This window comes from Aricia agestis, chromosome Z (assembly GCF_905147365.1).
Source record: "Aricia agestis chromosome Z, ilAriAges1.1, whole genome shotgun sequence".
Classification (NCBI taxonomy): Eukaryota; Metazoa; Arthropoda; class Insecta; order Lepidoptera; family Lycaenidae; genus Aricia; species Aricia agestis.
In genome coordinates, this window is record NC_056428.1 from 17,466,101 (window position 1) to 17,484,386 (window position 18,286).

Here is an 18,286-nt window from a genome sequence, read left to right on the forward strand (position 1 = left end):
AATTTGAGGCAAAAGTGCATTTTGTAAATTTTAACCTGAATCCTTCCTTTTTTATAGCTTCTAATAACTGTCTTAAGTGATTAATATGGCTATCAAAATCCTCGGAGAAGATCAAGATAATATCGTCAATGTAATTAACGGTAAATTCGTTGAGTTTATATTTTCTTAATATGTTGCTCAACACTCTTTGAAATATTGCTGAAGACGTTTTTAAACCAAAGGGAAGACATGTCCACTGGTAGTGGCCTTCTTGAGTTACAAACCCTGTTTTCTTTCTGTCTTCTATTCTTAAAGGAATAGACCAAAATGCTGAATTTACATCTAGGGTCGTGAAAAATTTGCAATTTCTTGTTTTTATTACTAGATCTTCAATTAACGGGAAAGGTTGAGCTTGTGGTACTACAATTTTATAGAAATTTACCTATACACATTTATACAGATGCATCCATAGAAGGAGTTGGTGCAGTCTTAAAACAGATACAGCCAGATGGACAAGAAAAAACTGTAGCATATTTTTCGAAGAAATTGACGGAAACGCAGAAGAAAAAGAAAGCTATTTATTTGGAATTGTTGGCGATAAAAGAGGCGGTGGTTTTTTGGCAATATTGGCTAATAGGAAGACCATTTACTGTTTTTTCGGACCACAAACCCTTGGAAAATATGAATTTAAAATCAAGAACGGACGAAGAATTAGGGGATCTTACCTATTACCTATCACAGTACGAATTTAATGTAGTTTATTCTCCTGGGAAAAATAATTTAGAGGCAGACTGTTTAAGTAGAAATCCAGTGTTGAATTCAGATGAAAACACTGATGAACAACTAAGAGTTGTCAATCTTATAAGCATTGAAGACATATTGAAAGATCAAGAAATTAATAAGGAAGTACAAGAACAAAAAGATAAGTTAATAAATAAACATAATGTGTACTTCAAAAGGGTTGGAAAAAGAGATAAAATAATTTTATCAAAAGAATTAAGTTTAACTTTTTTGAAAGATGTTCATGAAAATATGTGTCATATTGGAATCAACCAAATGCAAAAGATGATTGGTAAATTTTATTTTATAAGAAATTTATCAGATAATATTAAAAAGATTTGCAAAAGTTGTGAAACTTGCATAAAAAATAAAACAAGAGGACATGAAAGATTTGGATCTATGTCTCATTTAGGACCAGCAACAAGACCTTTTGAGATTATGTCTATTGATACAATAGGCGGATTTGGAGGTTCGAGATCATCAAAAAAATACTTGCATTTATTAGTTGACCATTTTAGTAGATTCGCATTTATTCATACGTCTAAAACTCAAACAGCAAATGATTTCATAAGACTTTTATCTAGTATAGTGGAAACGGAAGAAATAGGCATGATTTTGACCGATCAATATCCAGGAATCAATTCAATTGCATTAAAAAAATTTCTTGGTGACAGAAATATACCATTGGTATTTACAGCAGTAAACTGCCCTTTTTCTAATGGCTTAAATGAACGTTTGAATCAAACATTGGTGAATAAGATAAGATGCAAAGTTAACGAAGAAGAGAAGAAAAGAGCTTGGGCTAGTATAGCTAAGGAGTGTGTTAAAAAATATAATGAGACTGTTCACACAGTTACAGGATTCTCTCCAACTTATCTTTTGTATGGAACAGAAAAAGTAATGATTTTACCAAAGGAATTTAGAAATAACTTAACGAGTGAGAGTTGGATAAATGACAAAAAAATTGCTTTGGATAATTCAAAAAAGTCCCATGATTACAACAAGAAATTATTTGACAAGAATCGGAAGCATTGTAATTTTAATGTGGGAGATCTAGTTTATGTTGAGAATGGAAATAGACTTAATAGATGTAAGTTAGATGAAGTTTATATTGGACCATTTAGGATTGTAAAGAAAGTGTCGAGTTCTATATATGAAATAGATACAGGTCATAGAAAAGCTGAGTCAAACCTATTTCATGTGACTAAAATGATTCCTGTACCTATGTTAGACTTAAATTAGACTTATGTAGGCCTTTAGATTTAGTGATGTAAAAAAAAATGGATTTTTTTTTTCTCCTTAAGGGGGGAGATGTAAGTTTACCTCTTAGGTGTTTCTTGTTATAGAGTAGGCTGGTATAAGTTCCAAAGAGAAAGTATGATTTATTTGATTTTGAAGTAAGTTGACAATTTTATTATAATGAAAAAAATGATATAAGAGAAACGATCTGTGTTAAAAATATTTTAATATTTTATCGGAGGAATAACAATAAACGTAATTGTCGTTTCTCTTATTTTACAGGTATGATATTAATATATTATTGTTGTATTTAGTTTATTTATAATTTTACTTTTAGTGATTAAACTCTTATTTTACAGAGAAACAAAATTGTTTACTTGTTTTCCTCCATACATCAAAATAATCTTATAAAACGACAATTACGTTATATATATATATATATATATATATATATATATATATATATATATATATATATATATATATATATATATATATATATATATATATATATATATATATATATATATATATATATATATATATATATATATATATATATATATATATATATATATATATATATATATATATATATATATATATATATATATATATAAACAAGAATTGCTCGTTTAAAGATATAAGATAAGATAGGATAGTAGGATTAAAGCATTAATGTTAAGTGTTTAGTATGTGGTAGTGCTTTAATTTAAAAAGCACAATATACTTGCCATCCACTTAAACTTGAGGCCGAAGAGGCAGATGAGGAAGAATCCGGACCAGATGAGAGGGCACAGGATCAGCCCCATCCAGAACAGACGGCTCTCGTTGCGGTTGATACGGCTCTGAAAATTACATGGCTTTTTGATCAATATTTTTTTAACAAAATAAAATTATAAACAAAAAACTTTTTGAAATAAAACTTTTATTTAAATACTAGCTGTTGCCCGCGTCCTTCGTCCGCGTGGACTTCAGTTTATAGCGCGCGATGTCAACAAAATTGGTGTCAAAAGCTTTTATAAAAAAAACCCTGGTACCTCTTAAATCAATACAGCTGTGCAGTGTGCACACAATAAGTACTTCATTTTTTTATATTAAACTTTATATTTTATGCCAAATTTTAAAGCTTATTTAGCCCCCCAAATACACAACTTTATCCATAAACTATTTATCATTGATAGGTTTAGCCCCAATTTCACCAATGTCTATTAGTGTTAACAGCTTGTTAAAATGTCCTGTCTTCTCTTTCATTCATATGAAAAACGAAACAGCTAACGTGATACTCATTCGAGCATTAACTTTAACAGTCGTTGGTGAAATTTGGTCTTAAGGTTACGTCACTGCCTGCACAGATAAAGTACTGAGTTATTTAATACCGTAGAATAGATATAACAATCGAAAAAAATCGAGCAAGCGTCAGCGCGATGTATAACACGCACGGCGCCATCTATTATGAATTTTTTGAACAAATTTACGACCCTTACAACCCTTTTTAAAGTAGCCTATGTCCTTTCTCAGGCTTTAGACTATCTGTATACAAAATTTCATTACAATCGGTTTTGGCGTTTGGCGTGAAAGCGAGACTGACAGACAGACAGACAGAGATACTTTCGCATTTATAATATTAGTATAGATTATGTGCACACTGCACAGCTGTTTTTGGGTATTTTGATTAATTAAGGGCCACGCTACACCGGAATGGCAGCGGCGAGGCGAGCACTTTCAGCGCTGCCATTCCGGTGTAGCGCGGCCCTAAGAGGGGTACCACTTACCAGGGTTTTAAAAAGTTTTTAAATTTGACACAAATTTTGTTGACACCGCGCGCTATAAACTAAAGTCCACTCGGACGAAGTCGCGGGCAACAGCTAGTTATGAATAAAAACAATATTATATAGTAAAGTAGGTATGATTAGTTCTATGTTACAATGAAGTAAAAAATGAAACGCCATCCGTTGAATCGTATTAAAACTAAAATATTCATTGCATCGATATATTTTTGAATTTTTTATAATATTATACATAAAATATATTTAAGATTTTTGAAATATTATTTTAATACACATCCAAGACCCAGGAACATTGAAATCTTTTTGTTCCGCCTGCGGGACTCGAACCCAGGACCCCCGGGATGAGCGCTGGCCACGCGCAATGCGAATTAATTTTCATCGATATTTTCATGGAAATACGATATTTTCCCACATCAAAATGTAGCCTATGTCCTTTCTCAGACTCTAGTATAACTGTGTACAAAATTTTATTGCAATCGGTTCAGTAGTTTTGGCGTGAAAGCGAGACAGACAGACAGACAGATAGACAGAGATACTTTCGAATTTATAATATTAGTATAGATTCTAAAAAGAAAATTATATTCAAAAAACTTTTTGAAAAAAAAAGCTTTTATTTTATAAATACTCTTAAAAGACGATAATAAATTTCTCCTTGAAATGTATATTAAAGTATAACCTCAATATATTGTACAATTTGCATGATAATAAAAGCTTGTCGCGAGACTTAACGATCTGTCAGTATTTAATAAATGTATTGAAATAAAAAATATGTCGGATAAGTCAATAGTACGGAAGTTATTTGACGAAACGCAAACGTCACAATATGGCGTTTCGACGGAGTCTAGTCTGAAGTTCGTGCAATCGACGTGGTGGGGTGGTGGAAGGGGACGAGCTTGGCGTCTGACGACGAGCAACCACTTCTCTACCAGTCGTTGTGCCACAAGTCTAGAAACTGTCTAACGTTTCGTTATAATCAGTGACTCTACCTAGTGTACTTAAAAGTGATTAATTATTATGGTGAGTGATTCCAATATAGTGAAGCGTGATATTCTGATTTTTGTTATTAATTTTCCCAATAAACGCTTAAATCAGTTCTTCGTGATAAATTCTCTCCTTGCTGCTCGTTCCATCGCCCATAAGCAATGTCGGCCAACGATTCAGGACCATCAAACTCACCTGATCCGACATCAGAAGTGGGATCCGAGCAAGCAAGTAATAAAGAAAACGAAAATAATTGGAAGGCGTTATTCGAAATGCAAAATTCGAATATGAAGGCCTTAATTGAGGCTCTCAAGCAGCCACAACGATCAACAGAGCATATGAATCTCCCGGAGTTCGATCCAGATAAGTCTGACGCAGACGCTCAATCGTGGTGTTCTACTTCAGATATGTGTTTTGCGGACGTTCCTATGGAAGGCAGCCAATTGATCGTCACTCTGAGTAAGGCACTCAAGGGATCAGCATCAACGTGGCTTTCTCAGGTATCTTATCCAGGAATGACATGGGCGGAGTTCAAAGATTTGTTTACTGCATGATTTATGATAACAGAGACTGTCGCGGGTACTCTTATTAATCTCAGCAATGACAAACCTAAAGAAAATGAGACCTTAGCGGCATACGGAAGTAGAGTCATGACGTCACTTTACAACCGCTGGAAAAATTCGACCGTGGAGCAAATAATTGTGTCGACAACGCTCGCACACATCTCACAATTTGACGCGAGATTACAGAGATTGGCATTTACTTCGGACATAAATACTCGACAGAAATTGCAGCAGGAACTCCAAGCGTTCTCCTACCTAAAACGAAAGTCAAATACTTCCGCCCCAGAGCAGAAAACGTTCGAGACAAAACGTGTCAAATTAAGTTCGTCAGCCGTTAAATGTTTTCATTGTGGCAAGATTGGACATAAATTGGTGAACTGCTCACTGAGACTAAAGATTGGTAAAGGAAATATGAAGGCACAGACTTCTCAGCAAGCTACAAGACCGAACCAGCAGGCGCAGTCTACCAGCTCGAAGATCGTCTGCTTCAAATGTGGAAAACCGGGACACATCTCAGTACGCTGCCCCGATGGAGGAGGCTCCGAAGTGCAAAGCAGCGAACGACGTGTCGACGTATGTGTAGTTGACCCTCCAACCGGAACACTAAAACATCAAGGTCAGTTTTTCTTGTTCTTTAATTAAAGAAAGTATTTCGTCGAAGTTTAGTGGTAAACGTATTCAAAACATTATTACTTTAAAAGGAATAAGCCAGTCGGCTGTATTAAGTACTATTCAAATATTTTGTGTTGTAGAAATTGAAAATAATTTTATTGAAATTTTGTTACATGTTTTGCCAGACCTTTATTTACGTAGCGATATCATAATTGGGCGAGAAATATTAGTTCACGGATTCAGAATTTTTAAAAGTACCCACGTAAATAATGATAATGTATCGGACGTTCTTTGTGTCAATAATAGTAAACAGTCCCCGCGTAACGATTTCAGTGATATAATTACCGATGTTTCAATCAAACAAAAACTCGAAATAGTCTTTGTTCTAAATAAGTACGCTAGTTATTTTATAACCGGTATGCCTCAAACGCGAGTTACGACGGGTGAATTAGTGATTCGTTTAGTAGACCGTACCGATTAAGTGCAGAAGAACGAAGGATAATGCGTGAGAAGGTTAGTGAGTTATTGAAAGCTAATATTATTCGGCCAAGTGATTCACCATTTGCGAGTCCTGCACTCTTAGTTAAGAAACGGGACGGATCAGATAGAATGTGTATTGACTACCGAGAACTTAACAGCAACACCGTTCCGGACCGATATCCGTTACCGCTTATTTCTGACCAAATATCACGTTTAAATGGTGCGCGTTTCTTCAGTAAATTGGATTGTGCGTCAGGCTTTCATTTAATACCAATTAAATCTGAGGAGTCTATACAGCGTACGGCTTTTGTAACGCCGGATGGTCAGTACGAATATTTAGCTATGTCGTTCGGACTCAGAAATGCAATATCGGTTTTTCAGCGATCTATTGTAAAAGCCCTCGGTGAATTAGCTAATACCTTCGTTATAATTTATGTTGACGATGTTTTGATAATATCAGAGACAGTAAGCCAGGGTATCGAAAGACTTAATTTAGTCTTAGAAGTTTTAACCAAAGCAGGGTTCTCATTGAATTTGAAAAAGTGTTCCTTTATGAAAACTGAACTTGAATTTTTAGGATATGAAATTAGAGAGGGCGAGATAAGGCCTAATCGCAGAAAAGTAGAAGCACTATCCGAGCTGCCACCGCCGACTACGGCAACTCAGTTGAGGCAATTTATTGGGTTAGCTACATATTTTAGACAATTTGTACCAAATTTTTCTCGTATTATGGGACCTCTTTATAGAATGACGTATAATAAAGTAACATTTAATTGGCAAAAGCGACATGAAGATATTAGACAAAATGTTATTTCTATTCTTACGAAAGAGCCGGTTTTAATGATTTTTGATCCCGGTTATCCTATAGAGCTACACACCAACGCGAGCTCGGACGGATATGGAGCAATTTTATTTAACGTTGTAGACGGTAAACGTAGAGTGGTTGCATATTTCAGTAAAAGAACCTCCCCTGCGGAGTCGCGGTATCATAGTTACGAACTCGAAACTTTAGCTGTTGTAAATGCAATAAAACATTTTCGACAGTATTTACATGGAAACAAATTTACGGTTATAACTGATTGTAACTCATTAAAATCATCTCGTAAGAAAATTGATTTGACACTGCGAGTCCATAGGTGGTGGGCCTATTTACAAAGTTTCAATTTTGACATCGTTTATAATAAAGGTAAAAATTTGGCACATGCCGACTTTTTATCGCGTAATCATCTTCCGCCAGTTGATATTTCACAAAATAATAATAAGTCGAATGAAGTCCCTCATAAAATTGTAAATTTAACCGAATTGACAGGAGATTGGTTACTAGCTGAACAAAAACGTGATACTGAAATATCAAAACTTTTGTCTGACTTAAATAACGGACAGCTAGATATTGATATTGCTAAATCATACGAAATACGTAAGGGTATACTTAACCGAAAAATTCAACGTAACGGACGCACTAAATGTTTGCCTATATTGCCCAGGGCATTGCGATGGTCGGTAGTTAGTAACGTACATGAATCACTAGTTCATCTCGGCTATGACAAGACATTAGAAAAACTTTATGATTTTTATTGGTTTGAAGGTATGTCGCGTTACGTTAAAAAGTTCATAGATAACTGTATTACCTGTAAAGTCTCTAAATCACATTCCGGTAAGGTCCAAGCGGAGTTACATCCAATACCGAAAGTGTCCTCGCCTTGGCACACAGTACATATAGACGCAACTGGTAAGCTGAGCGGAAGAAATGACTCAAAAGAATATGTTTTCGTATTAATTGATGCCTTCACAAAATACGTTTTATTGTTTCATGCTACAAATATTGATTCGAAGAGTAGTATTAGGGCCGTAAAAGATAGTGTTGCATTATTTGGAACTCCTACGCGAATAATAGCAGACCAAGGCCGATGCTTTGCGAGCAAAGAATTTAAAGAATTTTGTAACTCGAGTAACATAAATTTACATTTGATAGCAACTGGTTCATCTCGTGCAAACGGACAGGTAGGCGCGTAATGTCTGTATTAAAATCGATGTTAACAACGGTAGAGACTAAAAATCGGTCATGGCAGGATTCTCTTGGTGAAGTTCAGCTTTCTATCAATTGCACGATAAATAAAACGACAAGAACGAGCCCTCTAGAACTATTAATTGGGAAGCTAGCACGTCCTTTATCTCTGATGGTATATGATGATGATGATGAGATCATAGTTAATTTAAATACTGTGAGGGAAGATGCTGTGCGAAATATTGACAGAGCCGCGTCCTATGACAAAGGTAGGTTTGATAAAAATAAGGCAAAAATTAAAAAGTTTAATGTAGGTGACTTTGTACTTATTATGAACGAAGAACGTAATCAAACAAAACTGGACCCCAAGTTTAAGGGCCCATTTGAAGTGGTAGAAGTTTTGGAAGGAGATCGCTATACATTAAAGGCACTGAATTCGAACCGAAAATATAAGTACGCTCATGATAGATTACGCAGAATGCCCGAAAATCAGGGTATAACTGATGATTTTGAGGAACTAAATAGTAATGATGACGTGGATACTAATTAAGTTTACAAATTGATTTGACTGTACCAGAGGTTGTCGTGTAGCCGTAGCTCGATTGAAATCGGTGTCAACTTTGAGTTGTCCGTGAGCACGCGGTAAGCAGTCAACTCTGGTGGAGGTCGGGTTTCATTGGAAACCAGGGAGCCCTAGGCTTAGGGTAATATGAGATGTGGTCGCAGACCACAGTGCTAAGTGTTGAGAGATATCAATTACTGTAAGACTTAATTGTGTAGCGTACATTATTTTCTTTGCGAGTCTTTTGAAACAACTGGAATTATTATTTTCATCATAAGTGATAGCAAAATTGTCAGTTGATACTCTGTAATGATTATGTAAGTGGATATTAAAATTACTTTAAGACTTAGTGATTATTTTCAGTGATTGTTATAAGTGATTTTAATTAATTAGTGAGTACTGAGTAGTATTAAATTATTTTTGTTTGAATTAAAGATTCAAAGAGTAAAAATGATTTTCTTTTTCTTTAATATAGGTCAGGAATGACCTAACAACATGATACTGTGTCATAAAATTTGTTACAGGATATCACACAGAGACGTGTGACTCGCAGAATGGCCGTGTCGGATAAGTCAATAGTACGGAAGTTATTTGACGAAACGCAAACGTCACAATATGGCGTTTCGACGGAGTCTAGTCTGAAGTTCGTGCAATCGACGTGGTGGGGTGGTGGAAGGGGACGAGCTTGGCGTCTGACGACGAGCAACCACTTCTCTACCAGTCGTTGTGCCACAAGTCTAGAAACTGTCTAACGTTTCGTTATAATCAGTGACTCTACCTAGTGTACTTAAAAGTGATTAATTATTATGGTGAGTGATTCCAATATAGTGAAGCGTGATATTCTGATTTTTGTTATTAATTTTCCCAATAAACGCTTAAATCAGTTCTTCGTGATAAATTCTCTCCTTGCTGCTCGTTCCATCGCCCATAAGCAATGTCGGCCAACGATTCAGGACCATCAAACTCACCTGATCCGACAAATATAATATCAATTTAATCCTAATTAAATTGGTATCTACTAGTTAATTGACAAATCGCGCGACAAGCTTTTCTTATCATGCAAATTGTACAGTATATTGAGGATATACCTTAATATATATTTCAAGGAGAAATTTATTTTCGTCTTTTAAGAGTGTTTTTAAAATAAAAGCTTTTTTTTTCAAAAAGTTTTTTTGAATATAATTTTCTTTTTAGAATATTTAAATAAAAGCTTTTTTTTCAAAAAGTATTTTGTTCATAATTTTATTTTTTGTTTTTAAGTTACCTCTGGCTAGATCTCTTAGTTTGTTAGATTGTAGTTTTTCTTTTTAGATTTAGTAGATTGATTTTGTTTCAAGCACAAGACTTTGTGAAAATCTGATTAACTTAAGTCCTTAAGAAATCGTACTTGATTTTGATAAGTAAAAAACTGCGTAATTTAGCGATTTGTTAAAATATTCTGTTTATTTCTGCACGACAAAAAAATTAAATTTCATTTTATAAAAGTGACCGGATACGACCGGGTATTTTCTAAAAGCCGGCTGATTTGACTTGACATTAGTGATAACATGGCATGACACGACACAACCCCTCACGTCACGTCACCTCACGTCACGACACAACACGTCACGTCCCGTTACGTCACGACACGACACGACATGTCACGTCACGTCACGATACGACAGGACACGACTTGCCTCTATTACTTTTCAATTTACTCTCAATGAGTCCTTTTAATTGATACCCATATTGCAGAAGTACTTTAAAAATAACTATCCCTGTATCTTGGATGAGCCGCCATATTGGATTTAGAATATTACATTACATTTGTTTCATAGTTACTCAAGAGCGTTTACGTCGTACGCATAATTTCAAGTTTCAGGTAATTCAGTGCAACTTTTATTCACACAGAAACAAGTGCGACTGTGTGCGTGAGTTGGTTCATTATAGTCAAATCAAAAGATTTTGATCCGTGCGGAATGCGGATGCAATGTCGATGCGAGTCGATTTATTATTATTGATTCACTAATGCATTTTGTTGAATGTTTTATGTTATTTCATTAACCGACTTACGTTCGGCTGTGGATATGTTTTTTTTTAATGTATGTTCAACGATTACTCCGCCGTTTGTGAACCAATTTTCAAAATTGTTGTTTTGTTATATTAGGTTTCACTCCAATTTGGTCCCATTTTCACAAAAGTGGTGACCTGATGATGGAATTCATGAGTAATCGAGGGAACTTCGTAAAATTCAAATGAAAACATATGGTTTTTTGGTTCCAAATCGAGTATTTCAGGCATAATTAAGTTACCAAAAAGTAAGATTTTGCACCAGGATACACCATGGTTAGAAGGTGGTGAACAGAACTCCTTGCTCCTTATAGATACATATTTGGGGGTTTCGGCGTTGTCTTAAGAACTGAAAGCATGTACTACTATTCAAATTTAATTAATCATCATCATCATCACCACTATTCCACCATACAACCATGAGTAATCGCGGGAACTCCTCAAAATTTTTATGGAAACATATAGTGATTTCGATTATATAAGAAGTATCCTAAGCATATTATGCTACAAAAATGCAAGATTTTGCAATTAGATAATATACCATGGTTCCGAAGGTGCTAAGAGAACTCCGGATTCTTTATAAATTACAAGTTTGCGACTTTCGGAGTTGGTTTAAGAACTGAAAGCATACGCTACTATGCAAGTTACATTCATCATCATCATTACTACCACCAGTCACCAGACCATGAATTATCTAATTTTAACCCTATTATTGGTACTTTTAATCGTCTTTAAGATCGAAACCCGAATTTGTCGAACGGTTTAAAAAATTATAATGTTAATTCAAAAAGCAATTTGATCATGAGATCTTTGAGGTATGCTAATCTCCTTAAAATTTATACGGGCGATTATAGTTATATTTGAGCATAATATTATATTATTATGTTAAGCTGATGAGTTTTCATTAGTGCAATGATAGAAAGAAAGTCACTGAACAGAACTTTATAGCCTTTAAAGACAGGCGTATGAACATTAATTTTATCATTGCTTGGTTAACGCCAAGCATATTATACAGTGATATTATATGCTTGGAGTTGCTTAAGCAATTCTGAAGTGGTAGTGATCTCAGACAATGAGTTCTCACATCCTGGATCCAAAGTCACTAAGCATAACACATTAGTCTGTACAGGAAACTTTATAAACGACTAAAAACAGTGAAATTATTATTTTTAACAAAAAATTAAAACCGACTTCCAGGGTAAAAACAATAAGAATTTATAATGAACAAAAAAGTATTGAATAATTTAATAATTCTTACTCTTTGAAGTGCCTTAGGCATAATTCTCCTAAACCTCAACTATTTCTCTACACAATTTATCTTCATTATTTTGAAGTCGGTACCAGTTTTAAATATAAAAAATATTTTGTCATTGAACTCAGTATTATTAGCTGGTACCGTCTTCAAAATAATGAAGATTGTGTACAGAAATAGTTGAGGTTTAGGATAATTATGCCTAAGGCACTTCAAAGAGTAAGAATTATTAAATTATTTAATACTTTTTTGTTCATTATAAATTATTATTGTTTTTACCCTGGAAGTCGGTTTTAATTTTTTGTTAAAAATAATCTATACATCTATACATAAAATAAAATTGGAGTGTCTGTTTGTAATATTAAAATGACCGTTTTTTACTACATGCATATGAATATTTATACGGTACTTACACCAAAATTATATATTTAGGGATGTCTCTGTGATCAATAGGTTCAATACCGGTAGCGATCACCGACTACTGCGAGGATCCTTGAGTGTATGCTTCAAACTCGAAAGAGCCCATATGCTGAGGTCTACTCTCCGACCCAACTCCCAACAATCCGTCGCTGACACCCAGAAATTTCAGTTACAACTGAGAAATAGGTTCGACGCTCTTAACATCTCGGAAACTACAATGGAAGTTGACGAGGCTTTAAATGCAATTGTGGAGAGCATACGGGTCGAAGCTAAAAGGTTTTGCAGGCCCAAGCATGCGGGCAGGAAATCCAAACTTTCGGATGAGACACTCAAACTTATGAGGGAACGGAGGGAAAACACGGACTCGGGTTCGTCAGATGTAAAACTTCTCTCGAGGCGAATACGGAAACTTATACGTAGAGATCTTCGCCGCTCGAATACGCTGGAAATCACGGAAGCGATTGAGCGGAATAGAGGGTCTAAAGAGTTGGATGCGAGTAGCAGGAGATCGGTCATCTTGGCGTTCATTGAGAGAGGCCTATGTCCAGCAGTGGACGACTATAGGCTGATATGATGATGATGATGATACACCAAAATAGCAATTTTTATAATTTTTGTCTGTCTGTTTGTTCCGGCTAATCTCCGAAATGGCTGGACCGATCTTGACGACCTTGACGACCTTGAAGACCGATCTGGACCGATCTTTTATTGGCAGATAGCTGATGTAATAAGGAGTAACTTAGGCTACTTTTTAACCGACTCCCAAAAAGGAGAAGGAATTTTTTAGTCGCGGGTAACAGCTAGTAAAACATAAAATGAGTGATATGAAATTTTGGGCAGAGTTGTGATTTTAAGTAGGTACAATAAGTGATTGTCGTAGTGAAACATACCTAAGTATCAAATGTTTATCATTGTATTAAAATAAAAATAAAAATCGGATTAATATTATTTATTCAAGTGTAATCCTACTATTATTATGTACGTAAAAGCTTGTATTCATGCATGTTTCTTACTCTTTCACGCAAAAACCACTGAATGGATTTTAATGGAACTTTACAGCAATATAGCTTATACAACAGAATAACACGCAACAATTTATAAACACACTAGCTATTGCCCTGTGACTTTAGTTTATAGTTGTTCCCGTACATCGATTGAGTCGTTTACGCGCAAATCAGAAAAGTGTATTGTGTGGAAACCGCCCATTTTTCCGGGACAAAAAACATTCCTTGTCCCAGATTCAAATTAGTATCTCCAATCTCCATACCAAATTCCATCAAAATAGATTGAATAGTTTACGCGCAAATCATAAAAGTATATTGTGCAGTATCCGTACATTTTTCCGGGATAAAATGTATCGTATGTTCTTTTTCGGGACTCAAAGTATCTTTATACTAAATTTCAGCAAAATGGGTCCAGCCGTTTACGCGAATGCATTGTATAGGTATATAATATTATGTTACCGTTAGAATGCGGAATACGTTAATGTTCAAATTAACTAGGTAATCAGATTTCCTGATACCATCCGGTAAAGTGTGAAATTTAAATCAAAAAAGCTAATTTTTGTACTTTACCTAGTTAGTATGCATAGTAACGAATCGTTGGATTGCGGAAGACAGTGAACTAAACACTATTGTTACGCTCCTTCGCTGGGACTGCACCCCTCTGTTCCTATGTTCAACGATTTGGTCTGTTATATTTTATCAGTGGAGTAACATTAACAACAACAACATTGAAGCTTCGATCACTAATATACAAGATACACAGTCCCATACAAAACCTTTTGAAAATCTGTCGCCAAGTAAAAGTGTTTAAAAAAGTATACATTTATCTAAAGTCAACCTTAATAATAGTTATAAGATCTTTAATCTTTTTTTGAAACAAATAACAATGTACAATGTGTGTTTAAAACATAAACTTATAATATACTGCCGTATAGACCACCTGACAACCCGAAAATGCGTGACCATTTTTGATCTGTCAATGTGTGCGTGTGCTAGTGATGTATATTTTACTATCGATAGTATAGTATTTTGCTATCGATAGTTTAGTCCGTTCGAGTTATTTTATCTGAGTTTCTATAAGAAATAAATAATATGTAACTTTGACAGATTTTGTATTTCAAATTAGGTATCATAAATTTTAATTGGCAAAAAAGGTGACGATTGAAAAGTAGATAAGTACACATTTTCGTTTGGAATGATTTTTCAATCGTCATTCGTCAGATATGTTATGACTTATGACATGAGGTTCTTATAGGGGTAAATAATATACACATAACACATTATAAAGTTACTTATTTATTACTCAGGTAAAATCCATCTGGTAAATCAGCCCTTACATTCCTGCATTGAAAGTAAACTTTGAAAGTAAACAATACACATAGTATATTATATTTTATTCTTAAATTAAATACATATCATAAAATATCATAATACTTTTGGGAGTGCCTCCGCTGCCGGCGCCGGCTCCCAAAAATATCAGTAATGGGAACTACGGTAAGTATATTGCCGGCAGCCGAGATATAAAACAACAACTGCCGGCGCTGGCACTCAAAATGGGAGCCGGTGATAATGCGTAAAGCGCTAGGTTCCAGTGCCGATACACAAATTTTAAAAGAAATAATAATTATAATCTCAATTTATATATTCAACTTTACTGACTTCCAAAGGTGAAGGTTTGGTACCTATTTGTTCGGCTGTGGATATTTTAGTTTTTTGTGATGCATTTTCTTAGCTTAGCTTTACCTTAGCTATCTTTTTTCAGCTACCAAAAAGTAAGATTTTGCACCACAGCTACAGTTATAAACTCCGTGATACACTTCCGAAGGTACTGAACAGAACTTCAGATTTCTTATATATGTTAGAGAGTTTCAGCGTTGTTTAAAGAAGCAAAGATATTGTATTTAAATGCTACTATGCAGATCACATTTATCAGCATCTTCATCATCACCACCATTAACCCATCCAAGATTCAAGCCCCATACGAGCACCGGTGATCGCGACAACAATAGAATACAATAGCATTTCCGAGAATCCCCGATCGAAGGATTCAAATAATTATGCATCCTTACAATTATTGACCTTATTATTTGTACTTTTACAATATTTCTGTTTTCAGTCCTATTAATAAGTATAATATAAGTTGCAGTTATACCTATTCTGTCAGAGAACTTTTTATTTTATGAAATAAGGGGGCAAACGAGCAAACGGGTCACCTGATGGAAAGCAACTTCCGTCGCCCATGGACACTCGCAGCTTCAGAAGAGCTGCAGGTGCGTTGCCGGCCTTTTGAGAGGGAATAGGGTAATAGGGGAGGGTAGGTATGGGAACGGAAGGGAATAGGGGAGGGTAGGGATGGGAAGGGAAGGGAATAGGGGAGGGTAGGGAATAGGGGAGGGTAGGGAAGGGAATAGGGTAGGGGATTGGGCCTCCGGTAAACTCACTCACTCGGCGAAACACAGCACAAGCGCTGTTTCACGCCGGTTTTCTGTGAGAACGTGGTATTTCTCCGGTCGAGCCGGCCCATTCGTGCCGAAGCATGGCTCTCCCACGTATAAAATATATAATACTGTCTATTATATTATTGAAAGCTACATTCAGTGAGTATTAGATTCAAGTGACTGATCTGTGAAACCTTTATTTTATACTATGTATGTCAAAAGATAATTATTACTTCAAAATGATCGTTAAAATAAGATAATATGTCCTTTTTAAGGTGATAAATATAAAGGTAAATGATTTTTATTTTAGTTTTATGTTATTGTAAAATATCGATAAGCATATCGATAAATTTGATTCAAGCACTAGCGTATATGTAAAAAAAAAAAGAAAATTTTTTCCTCAAAATTTGTGGTACAATAGTAACTTTAGTTACGCAAAATATGAAAGTAAAAGGGAGGATTCACAATATTTTATTTGAAATAGAAGCCTAAAGACAGAATAGAGCAAAAATAAACACATCGTAGCAATTAGGACATGAAGATTAATTACCTGTGAAATGTATATTTTTCAGGATTATTCTTATGATTTACACTGCAATCAAGTACATAACAAGTCACCTTTTTTAAATATAATAATATTTATTAAAAATAATAAACAAATTGAACAATATATTGGAAATACCGAAAGGGCATAAAAACGATTGATGACTTTTGACGACCTGTCAAATAAAAGTTGTTACAATTTTCATTAGACTGCCTCTCTCTTTTCATCTTGTTATAATTCCATAAAGGATTTTCTTCTCTCTCGCACGTTTATGGTTTACAAAGCAATACATTTTTACGAACGACGCACGCTTCAAACTAAATTCAACCAGAGTCCATGTCTTAAAGTTTAAATTATTACAATTCCAAAAAAGCACTACAATAATTTTACGGCCGCACTTCGCCGCTGGAACAGGTGAAGTAAAGTATGAGTGGAGTCGAACTGTTCAACATTTTTTGTTGATTGTTATAATTTTAATAGTACATTTTTTAATTTTTCCAAAGTTTAATGTATAAAGTGTGGAGTAATTATTTTTACTTGTAATATTATGTTGTTCTAATATGTTTAATTTTATAGTTAACTAAAATATACGTGTATACATTGAATATAAATGCTAAGAACATACAACGCTCGCTAGTCGGTTTTTTTTTTTTTTTATGAAATAAGGGGGCAAGCGAGCAAACGGGTCACCTGATGGAAAGCAACTTCCGTCGCCCATGGACACTCGCAGCATCAGAAGAGCTGCAAGTGCGTTGCCGGCCTTTTAAGAGGGAATAGGGTAATAGGGGAGGGTAGGGAAGGGAAGGGAAGGGAATAGTTGAGGGTAGGGAAGGGAATAGGGTAGGGGTAAGGGGATTGGGCCTCCGGGACTCACTCACTCGGCGAAACACAGCGCAAGCGCTGTTTCACGCCGGTTTTCTGTGAGAACGTGGTATTTATCCGGTCGAGCGGGCCCATTCGTGCCGAAGCATGGCTCTCCCACGGCTTGAAAAATTGTTAGCATCTTTGCCGTGCTATAACTGATATCCAATCTCCACATCTAACTGGATCTCGAGGAAACCTAAAAAAAATATATTCCTCAATAAAATAAACAATAATTAATAGCGACTCCACCAAATGGAACAGAAACACAGTGTATAACCCGAACATTTCAAGTGGGCTTGATAAACTACGATAAGTACCTTTAGTATGAGTATTCGCAATTGAGAGGGTTTATACCTCGTGTTGATTTATTTACAACTTAATTTTAAAACTGTTTTTTGTTGATTTCTTAACGAAATACCAATATTTCTAATACAATTGTATGAAATATATTAGGATAAAAGTAATACTTACCTGAAATATGAAATTCCATCCTTTTTTTGCGTTTTAAACGTATGATTTTTACAATTGTTGAACGGCACTGGGACATGCTTCCCAGCGGAGCGTTCGAGCACTACTAAATCGAAAGTCCACCAGAATGTTGCGTTTGGTGCTCTTTTAGTGAGGTCGTTTTTTGCCGCGGACTGTGTATCTTGTATATTAGTGATCGAAGCATTGAAGTTAATATTAAATATTTTATCCTTTGTTTATTTTTTTATTATTATGG

The 18,286-nt window shown here is 35.0% G+C and overlaps 1 protein-coding gene across 2 annotated transcripts in view; it reads right to left on the reverse strand.

Annotated features, from left to right (window-relative positions):
- The window catches only part of LOC121739162 (uncharacterized Golgi apparatus membrane protein-like protein CG5021), a 42,276-nt gene that overhangs the window by 10,091 nt on the left and 13,899 nt on the right, over positions 1-18,286 (reverse strand). For both annotated transcript variants that reach the window (XM_042131507.1, XM_042131506.1), the window contains exon 5: positions 2,733-2,846. In XM_042131507.1, coding sequence (XP_041987441.1) covers positions 2,733-2,846 — 114 coding nt within the window. The remainder of the gene's footprint in view (positions 1-2,732; positions 2,847-18,286) is intronic.